At 43.7% G+C, this 13,873-nt stretch overlaps 1 protein-coding gene across 1 annotated transcript; it reads right to left on the reverse strand.

Annotated features, from left to right (window-relative positions):
- Positions 1-3,071: 3,071 nt before the first annotated feature.
- LOC138839297 (synaptonemal complex protein 3-like) lies at positions 3,072-13,873 on the reverse strand. Its single transcript, XM_070038872.1, has 9 exons — positions 13,817-13,873; positions 11,746-12,024; positions 11,130-11,199; positions 10,926-10,960; positions 9,101-9,218; positions 7,886-7,985; positions 5,490-5,588; positions 3,431-3,535; positions 3,072-3,299 (listed from the first exon to the last, which is right to left on the reverse strand). Exons 2-9 carry the CDS (start codon positions 12,005-12,007, stop codon positions 3,216-3,218), a joined length of 873 nt encoding a protein of 290 aa, XP_069894973.1. The 5' UTR covers positions 12,008-12,024; positions 13,817-13,873; the 3' UTR covers positions 3,072-3,215.

Here is a 13,873-nt window from a genome sequence, read left to right on the forward strand (position 1 = left end):
CTCCACCAACCTCCGACGCGGCTGAACAGGCCCAAGGCTGTACAGCCTACAACGGACACCTTCCTTCCGGCGGAAGTGAGTAGTGGGCAGCAGAGGGTGGTCACGTGCCCTCTGCCCCTCCCCCACCGGATGTGCCCTTGTGCAGCCGGAAGCGGACCGAGGCGGCAAGCTTGGATGAGTGTAGTCTGTATTTTCGCGGACGTCTTTGTCCACCTGCAGTTCCCCCTTGGCCCCAAAGACTCGGGGCCCCCTGCTCCTCAGGCCTCGGACCTAAGTAGTGACCCCCAGGATTCCTTGACGTGGCGGTGCGGCGAGGGAGGGGGAAGTGGAGCATGGGATGGAGGCCCGGCCTCCCCCGACACATTGCCGACCTAAAGTGGGGACCTCGACCCCCAGCCTCCCCTTGCTCTACCTCCTCGGGGAGGCCCTAAGTGCGGTGCCCGGGCGGCCAGGCCTCACCGAAGGGTGCAAGCAATTCTGCACAGCCCCCCACCTTCCTTCCCGGCAGCACCTGGACCCTCACCTGCTGTGGACCCCACACGGAGCCTCACGGGGGACCGGACAGTGGACTCCCCAGAGGCCACACAAAGGGCCTCGCAGTGCCCCCCGAAGATGCCCAGCCGCCCGAGATGGGATGGGGACATGGGGGGGGCAGGGGGGACGGGGAGGGGACATAGCAATCAGTGCGGTCTGCGCCTTCCATAGCTGACCTCACACCACAGCTTCCCCCCGCAGCACCCGTGAAGGAGGGGGCGCGTTTAAGGAAAGCATGTCTTCCTGCTCCCCTAGCCTCACGTTTATGCCAAAAAACACTGTCACCTACTCACTCCCACGGACAAGGGCTTGGCAGCATCAGAGGATGTGAGCAATGTGGCTGTTTTGATTATCTACTGTTTCATAGCAGGGCAGTCACCTTCATCTTCAAACTCCCACTTACACTCAAATTTATTTTACATCTCTTTACATCCTATGCATTTCTCCTCAATAGAAAAATCATCACTTGTTCAATCTTACCTCTCCTATTTACCATTGTGCAGAATGTCTTGGCTTCTGGGCTGGGAAGGTGGCTCAGTGGTACAGTGCTTGCCTTGCATGCATGAGGCCCTGGGTTCCATTCCTCAGCACCACATAAGCAAAAAAAGAAAAAAAAGCTGGAAGTGGAGCTGTGGCTCAAGTAGTAGAGCACTAGCCTTGAGCTGAAAAGCTGAGGGACAGTGCCCAGGCCCAGAGTTCAGGCCCCACGACCAGACCCCCCCAAAAAAATTTTTAAAAAAAGAATGTCTTGGCTTCCACAATAAGGTAAATAAAAGAAAAATGGCATAAGATTGGAAAGAAAGTACTGAGAAAGCACCTCAGTGTATTTTTTATTTTATTTCAAAATATAAGTATACACATCTCATATAGATGTATACACACAGGTAGTCTTGGTTGTCAACTCAATTGGATTGAGAGATCCTAGGAGGTTATTGAAGCAAATGTGTCTGTCATTCACTAGGGCAATATTTACTCCCTTCACATGACCAGACATAGGAGAGACACTGCCACGCAAGTGGACCAGAGAGAGATCACCAATCCAAAGAGGCTTACTTTTTTGGTACTAGTCCTGGGGCTTGAACTCAGGGCCTAGATGCTGTCCCCAAGCTTTTATTTTTCTTTCTCAAGGCTACCACTTGAGCCAGGCACTGGTGGCTCACGCCTGTAATCCTAGCTACTCAGGAGGCTGAGATCTGAGGATCGCAGTTCACAGCCAGCCCGGGCAGGAGAGACCGTGAGACTCCTATCTCCAATAAACCACCAGAAAACCGGAAGTGGCACTGTAGCTCAAGTGGTAGAGCATTCGCCTTGAGCTGAAGAGCTGAGGGACAGCACCCAGGCCCAGAGTTCAAGCCCCACAACGGACCAAAAAAAAAAAAAAAGGCTACCACTTGAGACACAACTCTACTTCTGACTTTTTGGTGATTAATTGGAGGTTAAGAGTCTTATAGTCTTTCCTGCCCCAGCTGGCTTTCAACTGTGATCCTCAGATCTCAGCCTCTTGAGTAGCTAGGATTTGCTTATGTGGTGCTGAGGAATCGAACCCAGGGCCTCATGCATGCAAGGCAAGCGCTCTATCACTGAGCCACCTTCCCAGCCCCAAATGTTTTTTCTTTCTTGTGATTGTTTCTAACATATTTATAAGATGATTTCTTTGTTGCTTTGTATGTCCACAGTATAACCCCTGCTTTCACTGTATTTGATGTTGGTATAATTTGTAGAGGGGAAGGAAAAAAAAACCAAATTGTTTAAATAGGGATACAGGTGGACCCATTGCAACAATGAGATGTACAAGTCTTTATGTCGAAAACGAACTTTACAACTTTCATGCGGGGAGGGGGGTCGGGGAGAATTGGGTTGGGGGGGAGGGAGGATGGGAAGGGATGGGAAGGGGAAACAAAGGAGGAGGCTACAATGCTTGATAAGAAATGTACTCATTATCTTGCCCATGTAATTGTAACCCCTCTGTATGGTATTTTCACAATAAAAAAAAAGCCATATTATAAATGAGTGTTTTCAGAGAAGTCTACCATCCATTCCTATTGTGCTCTCCATATTGTCCCCTTCCCAACACTCATCCTCCTGTGTATATGTTTGTATCCTTTATGAAAGAGCATACCACACAAACATTTACATTGCTTTGCAGGATTTTTTTTCCCATAAAATACTCTGAAGATCAGTTCAGAATAGTAAATAGAGTATCTGCTGTAGTCCCCATTTTCTAGTGATCAATGTGTAGTTTCTGGTACCTTATATTTTAAATTCATAGTGCCCCAAGATACAATGAACAGACAAATTTGTATTCTATTTTGTAAATCACTGGTAGGGAGTCATCTAAATTATACTGAAGGATAAATAGAGAAATGAAAATGCTGTGCTTTCTGACTTGGAAGAGTGACCCTGACACACGGACACCAAACTGCAAACAAAATAATCTTTATTTCTAAAAGGGAACTAACAATGTTAAGGAAGCCCTGTGACTGTTACTAGCACAGGCCTGGGATCTGTTGCTATACAGCTTTAGCACTGTAGCTGGCACATCCCTCTTTAGCTTTCACCTGACTTTTAACAAAAAATGGGATCTGGCACTTAACGAAGGAATAAACAGAAGATAGAACAGCTTCATCTGGAACCTTTAAGCCACATTACATTCATGCAGCTACTTTCATGACAACGTCGCATTACTGAGGTTGACCTTCATTGTCCTCAAAGTCTTGGGAAGACAACAGAGAGAGAAGAGACTGCAGCATACCAGACTTCTCCTCCTGCCACCATCAAGAGAAAGGAAATAGTGAACACATGTTAAGTATTTAGGTAGACATTTATATTTCAGTAAATAAAAGCTTGTATGCTGAATCCGATCTTCACTTTCAATTTGGAAGAAACGTTAACTTACAATTTCCTTCATATATTTTGATTGTATTTGGGTCATTCTTTCTCTAAATGAATTTAATTCACGAGTGAGATCATTTTCCTCATAATCCCCTATATTGTGACGGCTCTGAAACAAAAGCCATGTTCAATAAGAAACTGTCACTTTTCATACTATTTAAAACAGCTACATTTAGTAAAGAGTAAAGATAAAAATTCAAGTGATACTCATTAGTTATTCCAAACCAAAAATACTCTGTAATCTACATGAAGGTCAAAATAGCCACTAAAACTCAGAAATACATGACTGAGCCAAATCAAATATTGTCGTAACAGAAAACTCAAGACTTCATTCAAGCAGGACAAGGAATTTTTAGGGTTGAGATGGAATAAACGAAGGAAAAGAGTGTAAGATGTATATTAACAAGGGCCACAATTTTGAAATCCACTATTAAATTTCCAAAACATGAGGTAGTTAGCTGTGGCTGCTACTTAGTGGTAGTGTGCATAAGGCTCTAGGTTCCATCCATAGCACTGCAACAAACAAACAAACCTGTGAGGTATTATCCTACTTATTATCACTAAGTCAATACAATATGATCTGTATGGATAATGACCATTTCAAGTCATGAAGAATAGCATGTGAACCCCTGGTCTCATGCTTGACTGTTCTAGGCACGGACCCAGCCCCTGTGCTTAGTTATTTTTCACATAAGGGGGTCACGCTTTTTCTTAGGTTGGCTTAGACTGCCATCCAGAGTACGGAAGTCATGGGAGTTAGAGCAAGCTGTCACCCTGGAGCGGTGAGTGAAGCAGATGAAGCTTTAAAGGGGTGGTGTCACGGGCAGGACACGGAATATACATTGGGAAGGGGAAGCCACTGAGCAGTTTGCAAGAGGGGAGGACTTTGTTTTGGGAAGGTAACACTGCTGACCTTCAAAGGATGGGTGAGAGAAGAGTAGCTCAGCTAAAAGCTGACAGTACAGGAAAGGCACGTCGTGGTCTACACTAGGGCGGTCTGTGATAATGTCAGAGAGCCATGAAAGTACCATGGCGGAGGGAGAGTCACAGAGCCCGCTGATAACCATATGGGAAGGATCCAAAAAAAATGCAGCACTCTCAGAGACAGGCAAGCCCTACCTTAAGTGGGAACACTCAGCACCAACATTTAGCAGAGCTCTCTCAAGCTGCATGCTAGTTGACAAATGTTCTGGAGGAGTAGAACAGTACATGCACCAGGCAGAAGCACTTCCATTGAACGTGCTGTACACAAGTAAGTGTCCCTGTGTGCATCGAGTGTTCTAAATGTACACAACGACTCTCTGTAAACTAAGTTGTTCTGTACTATCCAAATTAGTTTGGAAGCATGATGTGTTAATGTGAACAAGATATTTAAAATATACTTGAGGAAAAAAGAGAAGGAGGAAGAGGAGAAGGAGGGAGAAGAAAAGCAATAGGAGTGTACAGCTTTTAATAGCATCCTAAATAAGATCACACCTGCACAATGCAGAAGTTAGTGTGTTGAGAACAACTTGCCAAGATGCACCATCTATAGAAGACAATTTTCAGTTCACAAACTGCTATTTCTCTGTTCACTTTTTCACTGTGTTGTATGTGTGGGTCTGTCTGATCATTGTAAGTGACCACATAAAACAATTTGTTGTCCACAACATTATGAAAACCAAATGTACCATTAAAACATGGAGGAAAATATAGGTTCTATAGACTTGCTACTTTTAGCTATCATTACTTTCTTGTAAAAAGGATTGTGGAACAAAAGCTATGATTAAGCTTTTATAAAGTATGTTTCCTGTAGGACTATGCGTATCTTTGGATAAAATGACCAATTTGCCAATTCTTGTTTTGAATAATAGTGACCACTGTGAATGAACTCTAAAACTAAAAATAATTTAGTATGTACAGAAAACTGAACAACAATAGCAAATGGAAAGTGATGAAGAATTTTAGATGTAGAAGCCCAATATTTACAACACTAGTTTATTAAGAAAATTAGCATTTTCATTTTCTATAGACAAAATAAGGAAATATTGTAAGAAAATATTATATTGCCCAATGTGACAGACCTGAGTGTATTGCTTATATAACTCTTCAAAGGCTTCCATGTACTTGTTGTGAAGATTTTGAGAATTTTGAAAAGTCTTTATTTGCTGTTCAAATATAGACTGCAAGTATAAAAAGAAAAAGATGTAATAAAAGTTTGTGAAAATTAAAGCTTATCCCATTATTAAATTTAAATATAGTAGTTTAAAAGAGTTATTTCAAAAACATTTTTTCATTTAACAAACTATTCCAAACTTATATATGACTCTGTTCACCAATACATAGGAAAATGATATAATTATATTGATGCCTACTCATTGAATAGCAAAGTGTCCTATTTAATATTCCAAACACAGGCCTTAGTTCTTCAAGATTTGAAATACCACACATTTGATGTCTCAAAGAATTCTGGACTTTCTGCTTTTCCACCAATGTCCTTGACATGTCTGTCATTAGCTACTCACTCTTTTACCCAGGAATCCACTAATTTTGTAATTCCCAATAACTGCAAAAGAGAATTCAGTAACAAAGCATCCTATAAGAATCATATATCAGATACCCATCTTAAGCCACTTAAATGCACTTATCAAACAGGAACTCATCTGTTATGCTAAACAACTCCATGAGGCAGGGACTCTTAGTATGTCCCCTTTCATTGAGAAGGAAAATAACTGAACTTACGTGTGGCTTCACAATTGGCGAAGATCAAAACAAAGCTGGATGCTGAAGAGTAGAGTTCCAGAGTCCAGGCTCTTGGACACTGTTTCTCAATATCTAGTTACTACTTGCCTACCTTTGTAGCTCACCTTCTTCAGTACTGAAGCTTGGTAGTCTATCAGGATATCACATGTCTCACATGAAACACTTTTCATTGCCTAAGAAATACCTTATCCCCATGTCCTCACTTTTTCAGTTCCAGCTTCAATGATGGAATCAGTCATCATAACTTTGTCTGCAAATACATACCCTACTTCATCTCCCTCTGAAAAACACTTGTCTAAACTTCAGTGTCTAAGAGCTCTGGGCACGGCTAAAGTGGTAAAGCACTTGCCTAGCAAAAGTGAGGCCCTGAGTACAAGGTCTGGTATACCCACAGACACAGACACACACAGACACACAGACACACAGACACACAGACACACACACACACACACAGACACACACACACACACACACACACACACACACACACACACAATAACCCCTCAAGTCCAACTTCCCACTTGCTCTGTTACAGCCTTACTGACTGCTTTCTTTTAATTGATGATTGCTATGTAATAAACCCACATTGGACTCTAATACTGAACACTGATTGACATTTACTCCTGGATAGTCATACTGCACTGGGCCTTTCTCAGGAAACAATCCTATGGCTTCTTCCCGAAAGGCAGAGCCCACTCTTCTCCTTCTCCTACTTCTAACCTGGATAACCTGGACACCTTATTAAAGAAACAGACGAGCTGGACACAGGTGACTCATACCTGTAATCCAAGCTTCTCAAGAGGCTGAGATCTGAGGACTGGGGTTCAAAGCCAGTCCGGGCAGGAAACTCCGTGAGACTCTTATCTCAAATAAACTACTCAGGAAAGCCAGAAGTGGCACTATGGCTCAAGTGGTAGAATTCTCTCCTGGAGCAAAAGAAGCTCAGGGACAGTGCCTAGACCCAGAGTTCAAACCCCAAGACTGGCAAGAAAGGAAGGAAGGAAGGAAGGAAGGAAGGAAGGAAGGAAGGAAGGAAGGAAGGAAGGAAGGAAGGAAGGAAAGAAGGAAGGAAGGAAGGAAGGAAGGAAGGAAAGAAGGGAGGGAGGGAGGGAGGGAGGGAAGGAGGGAGGGAAAGAAAAGAAAGAAAGAAGGAAAGAGAGAGAGAGAGAGAGAGAGAGAGAGAGAGAGAGAGAGAGAGAGAGAGAGAGAGAGAGAGAGAGAGAGAGAGAGAGAGAGAGAGAGAGAAAGGGGTATTCCAGGCTAGAGGGTCTTGAGAGGGAACTGAAACTTTTCCTGTACAAATGTTCCCTCATCCAATTAAGATTGGGATTGTGGTATTCCATGTTATAGCATTAGCTAGAAGGCAGGAAGGGTACCCCCTTCCTTGGGTTTAATAAAGCAATTGGAGTTGTGTGATTATGATGTACCCCATTCCCTGTAATGAACCTTATTCTATCTTTTGTGTTCTTCCTCAGCCAGTTACGCAACCAATATGTCAACAGAGATGTAATCCTTTCTACCATAACACATTTGCTCTTTCCCTTCCTGCATCACTTGAAGATTTGAAATTCAGTGTCTAGTATCCCATGACTATGTCTTCCTCTCATCTTCACCAATCTAGGCCCAGGTCCTCTACATTCTCTCTTTCATGTCAGCATGAACAGTTAATGAATGGGACTGATAGATCAATGGAGGAAAAGTGAAGCTGGATACCCACAGCTAGCTTTCTCCCTTCTTCCTTGACTTTCTCCATGTCTTGTTTCAACAGCTCAGTCAAATTTGCAAACTCAACCGAATATTCTTCATAAAGCTTCTGCCTGTAAAATATCACAACAAGCACTTTGATACTCCAAAACAATGAGAAGAACTTAAAACATATTCAAGGCTCAACTGAGTGGGGGTGTGGGGGGGAATAGCAACTAAAATTGGAGGGGAAATTAGAAAATAAAATTGATGATTTAATCTTACTCCAAGAATATCTGCTCCTAATTGACTAAGGAAGAGGTTATCTTACATGCTTTAGCTCTAGAAGACTCAGGAAGACTTCTCATAGTATAAATATTTCATAAAAATGCACCTTAGGGACAAGAACAGTTTCCTGTTGATTTTCTTTTTCTGAATAATGAGGACATTATATCTGTTAGGCACCCAAGGTTTCTAAAGAAACTATTTCATTGTTCTCTACTTTCACATAATGAGAATTTTGTGGAAAAGGTTAGTGAACGCCATTAAGGAAATTTATACAATATTTATGATATAACATTTAATATTTTATATTACTAAATGCATTTAACTATCATAGGACTAATGGTTGAGACACTGAATGTTAATGCAGTACACAAAGTCATGGCATGAGCAGAAATTTTTGGTATTAAGCAAATCCAAGGTTAATTTTAAAGGACAGAACAAGTTGTCTTTGTTGACCTCTAGCAAATACAACTGAATTCCATTTTGCTGTGAGGCTATAGGAAAAAAGAAATCTCTTTTTACAGAAAAAACAATACATGGCCAGGTGTGATGTGACATACCTGTAATCCCAGCTATACAGGAGACAGGGATTTAAAGATCTCAGCTTCAGGCTAGCCCAGGCAGACACCCTATCTCAGAAACAAAGTTGAATGTGGTAGAACATGCCTGTAACCCCAGCTACATAGAAGGTGGCTATATGAGGATTATGGTCTGAACCCGGCCCTGGGAAAGAGTAGAGACACTATCTGAAAAATAAGTTAAACCCCCAAAAGGGAGGAGGAAGTTGGAGGTATAGCTCAAGTGGGAGACTACTTATATGTCAAATGTAAAGAACCAAGTTCAAATCCCAGCATTAGAAGCCAAAAAAGAAAGAAAAACCAAACCCAATGCAATTTCTAATAGTGCTTCCAACAAATAGAAAAGTAGTGTGTACACGTGAATACTTACAATGCCACAACCTCACCTTTCCTCATTCTGGCTTCTCAGGGTATTCTCAATTTTATCCTGAATAGTTTTCATGGAAGCATTAACTTTCATTTTGACACCTTTTGTCTTTTGTGAAACCAAATCATAAATGTTTTCTACATGGAAAACACATTAGAATTAGAATTACTAATTATAAACCTTTTTAGAATTTCTGTCAAGTAAGTAACTATGATATCCATTCAGCAGCATTGGAAAAACTTGTAGCATTAAGAAACAGGCATCATTTAAAAATTAAAATTAGGGCCAGGGGCCAGGTGGCTCACACCTGTAATGCTAGATACTCAGGAAGCTAAGATCTGAGGATTGCGGCTTCAACCTAGCCTGTCAGGAAAGTACATGAGACTCTTTTTTTTTTTTTTTTTTGGTCTGGTTGTGGGGCCTGGACTCTGGGCCTGGGCACTGTCCCTCAGCTCTTCAGCTCAAGGCTAGTGCTCTACCACTTGAGCCACAGCACCACTTCCAGCTTTTTTCTTTTTGCTTATGTGGTGCTGAGGAATGGAACCCAGGGCCTCATGCATGCACGGCAAGCGCTCTACTACTGAGCCACCTTCCCAGCCCCGACATGAGACTCTTATTTCCAATTAACCACCCAAAAGCTGGAAGTGGAACTACAGCTCAAGTGGTAGAGCACTAGCATCGATCAATTCAGGGACAGCACCCAGGTCCTGAGTTCATGCCCCAGTATCGGCCAAAAAAGAAAAAAGTCAAGATTACTTGCTTCCTTTTTTTAGTGAAATTTTATAGTAGCTAACTGCTTCAAACTCAATATCTATAATGTGCTTTTTGATATTTGAGATGTAAAATATAGTTAAGGAAAACAAAGTTTGTATGTTCCAAAGTTTACAAACAGGTTCTCAAAGGAAGAGTTTAATTTCTTTATAAGAAAATATTTCCAGTGGCTAACTTTTCACAAGTATAAAAATATCCAACTGGAAGATGCATTTAGAGGGACTATTGCTACACTGCTATGTAAATCAGGAAAGTACTTCATTTAAAAAGTGCTCCAATGTATGGTAAGACAACAAAATTGTATTTCCGTGTAGCCAGTTTGTCTTCTAACTAAATCAGACTGTAAGATAAAGACAAAGAGTAGTTAAAGGCTACATGTTTGTTCATAGCCAACTTCTAAGTTATGACAAAAAGTCTAAACTAGCTCTAAATCTTTGTTCAGAGTTTAACCTTTATTATGGTTAGAGTAACTACTGTCTGACATACCAACTTAAAACTTGGGTTTTAAGGCTACCAATGTCAATGTTGGTTCTCACATTAGAAGATTCAGTCTGTACTTCCTCCCTTGAAAATAAGTAAGCCGAGTATACAAAATAACACAAATGAAAACACAAAAATTAGTTGCTAAGAGCAGCTATATTAATTCTTTTGTGACAAAACCTGGAATACAGATTATTCCATTCAATTTTCTAACATTTCACAGCATATGAGATGAAAGCATGGCTCTTACCTCGTCATTGTAAGTACCATACTCTACGCATCAACAATTAGAATAAGTAAGAAAATCTAAGCCAGGTGTGGTAGCACAGGTTTGGAATCCTGGCACTCAGGTAGTTGAGGTAGGAGAATTGTGAGTCTCTGGTCAGCCTCGCCTACACAGTAAGACCCTGACTAAAAAATAATGTAGCAAAGGAAATCTACCAAGTGAAATAATAAATCTTACCTAAAACCATGTGTAAGAAATAGGACTATAAACACATTGCTGTAGTCCACTGATTTAACCCTTCTTGGTATGAAAAGTGTCTGGTGTAAAACAATTTTCTTAAACTAAAAATGTCTCTCCTAAAACATACCTTGAAACTTTGCAAGCATGTTCTGTAATTCGGCCCTGCAAAGAAATCACATTTGTTTTTACATTAAAGGTAGGTAAAATGCAATTCTTATTTGGCAAGAAGTTTCTATGGCCAGCAGTTTACACAGAACTCATTTTACACCAACAGTGGTTGACTTTGCTGCAGTGTTTTATCAGCAGGTAAAAATCACTTTAAACTTAGTACCGTGCATCTGGTTCATCTGTTCCTAAGAAAATGTTGTCCTTCTCATTGTTTTCAGCTGCCTGGATGTTTTCTGCATTGAAAAGAAAAAAATAGGAGGAAGAAAAAACATTTTTAACCAAACTATGCTATTCTGGTCATGTGCATGGAGGCACATCTTAATCACCAACTCTCAGGCTCTTTCACAACTGAAGTTTTCATAGGAAACACATGGATGGAATCATTTACCTGCAGATCAGACAAAATTAGGCCAGGGCCTGGGAATGTTATGTGGAAGCATTTGTCCAATAAGCCTTTCAGGGTGAAAGTCACTGAGCCATGTCCTGCCTATGATGCTTGTTGGAAGTGAGTACTACACAGACCTAGAGGAGCTGAATGATGAACTCCATAGCTATGTCACTCCCAGGATGAGAACGTCCAACAAGAATCCTAAAGCCTAAAAAATGGTGTGCTAAAGGGATGTAGCATTTGAAATGAACTGGAATCCCAAGCAATGACCCTGAACCTGAAGTGCTCAAGGGCTCCACCTTGCAGGCTTGGGGACAGATGGTCCCCTAGGGCTTGCATAGCTTGGGGGGAGTGGTAGGTCCTGGAAGTGCCATAAGAGGCAGATTTTTACCTGAGCTCTCTGAATCATCCTGTGAGGCCTGGTGATCCTTTGGAACCTGAGGATCCAGAAGATTCTGTGGATCTTGAGGCTCTTGAGGATCCTGAGCGTCCTTCAGTTCCTGGGAATACTGCAGATCGGACAGCTCCTGGTGATCCTGTGAACGCTGAAGCTCCCATGGACCTTGCCGATCCTGTGCATCCTTCTGCTCCAGAATGTACTGCTTGGAATCCCTGGTAGTTGTCTCAAGGCTTTTCCTCTTCCTGGGCATCATGGCTGGGGTCTTCCTGCCTAGGAACAAGATTCCTAAAACTTGGAAGTGCCAAGATACACTAAAGAAATGGTCTGGAGGTTGGGGGTGTGTGATGAATGAGAACCACGAGGGCAGGATCTAGGGGGTGCCTGCTTCCACAGGCTGTAGTGGGTCCAGTTGTCCTAGCTTGGGTACTGGAGCAGAAAAGGGCAGAAGGGCAGTGTTCTGTCCTTTCCTGTTCCTTTCCATCTACATGTCTTCATGCAGAGCTGTCTCTGCCACACCTGCCACAACCTCAATGACCTTTGCTTGAAAGAAGGGTCATGGCAGCTCCCCCCTCCTCCCTACTCCCCACCTCTCATGAGACAAAGCCTGGTTTGTCATTCTATAACCAAGCAACCTAGCTGCTGTCTGGTATAGGGGCAATCCAAAGCTGTCAGTGATCCTCAGGATCCCAGGAAGCTTGCATAGTGATTGATAACAGAAAGGGAAACCATTTGCATCTGGCCTGCATACTCAGGTGAAGGCCATGGTCATTCACCATGCTGGACCACCCAGGAACCCCAAAGGGACCTGGCTAACTTCTATGCATGCGCGGTCCGTCTGAGCCAATGGACAGATAAGAATGGTTCCCTCTGCCACTGCCCACTGCCAACTGTCACTCGTGCTGTCTTGTATGCTCCAGGACTTGGAACTTTTGGCCTGCACCACTTCGCCAGCCTGCACATTCAGGGCAGCCCCAGGAGCCCCACAGGGCCGTAGGTGTCTCCTGCGCATGCGCAGCCTATCCTGGCCAACAAACAGATATGAATGGTCCCCACCCCCACTGCCAACCACCACTCATGCCCTCTCATATTCTCCAGAACCTGGAACTTTTGGTTTGTATCACTTTGCAGCCTGTACACACAAAGACTGTAACCGCTACTCACTCTCCTGGTCGGCCCAGGAGCCCCAAACAGACTTACGTGTCTCCTGCGCATGCACGGCCCGTCCTGACCAATGAACAGCTTTAAAGAGTCTCCACCCCCAATTCCCAACCTCCACTCACGCCCTCTCATACTCCAGGATGTGCGACCTACTTCCTGGACCACTTTACCAGGCTGCGCACTCAGGGAAGGGCCGTGACCAACTATTCGCCATCTTGGCTGGCCCAGGAGCCGCGAAGGGACTCGGGTGTCTCCTGCGCATGCGTGGCCCATCCTGGCCAAAGGCCAATAAGAATGGTCTCCAACCCCGCTGCCAACCGCCACTCATGCCCTCTCACACGCTCCAGGCCCTGGAACCTTTGGCCTGAATCACTTTCACAGCCAGTACACTTAGACCACTCACCATCCCCCCTCCCCACAAAGGGACCGAGTTATCTGCTGCGCATGTGTGCCTTGCCCCAGCCAACAGAGGGATATGAATGCCCCCCTCCCCCGCCACCGCTAACCACCACTCACTTTACCAGCCTGCACATTCAGGAGAGGGCTGTGACCACTTGCCTATCCTGCACTACCCAGGACCCCCAACGGTACTAAGGTGTTTCCTGCTACTGTGCGGCCTGTCCTGGCCAAAGAACAGCTATAAAAGATCCCTGCCCTCACTGCCAACTGCCACTCATGTCCTCTCAGGCATTCCAGGACCCAACCTTCTTCCCGGACCACTTTCCCAGCCTGCTCGCCAGTTAGACCATGACCAACTGCCATCCCAAATGGCCCAAGATCCTCAGTGGGACCCAGGTGTCCCCTGCACATACACAGCCTGTCCCGGCCAACAAACAGATACGAATGGTCCCCAGCCCCAGCCAACCACCACTCATGCCCTCTCAGACACTCCAGGACCTAGTACCTTCAGCCTGTATCACTTCGCAGCCTGCACACTCAGACAGAGACTGCGACTGCTCAC

This window comes from Dipodomys merriami, unplaced genomic scaffold, assembly GCF_024711535.1.
Source record: "Dipodomys merriami isolate MVZ:Mamm:240054 unplaced genomic scaffold, mDipMer1.0.p SCAF_3, whole genome shotgun sequence".
Taxonomy (NCBI): Eukaryota; Metazoa; Chordata; class Mammalia; order Rodentia; family Heteromyidae; genus Dipodomys; species Dipodomys merriami.

What these genes read in the sequence shown, in the direction of transcription:
- LOC138839297 (XM_070038872.1), bottom strand. Translation starts at nt 12,007, where the DNA reads ATGATGCCCAGGAAGAGGAAAAGCCTTGAGACAACTACCAGGGATTCC. An exon ending in GGATGATTCAGAGAGCTCAG is followed by an intron (nt 11,200 to 11,745) that starts GTAAAAATCTGC and finishes TTTTCAATGCAG; the next exon opens with AAAACATCCAGGCAGCTGAA. An exon ending in TATATAAGCAATACACTCAG is followed by an intron (nt 3,536 to 5,489) that starts GTCTGTCACATT and finishes CTTTTGTTTCAG; the next exon opens with AGCCGTCACAATATAGGGGA.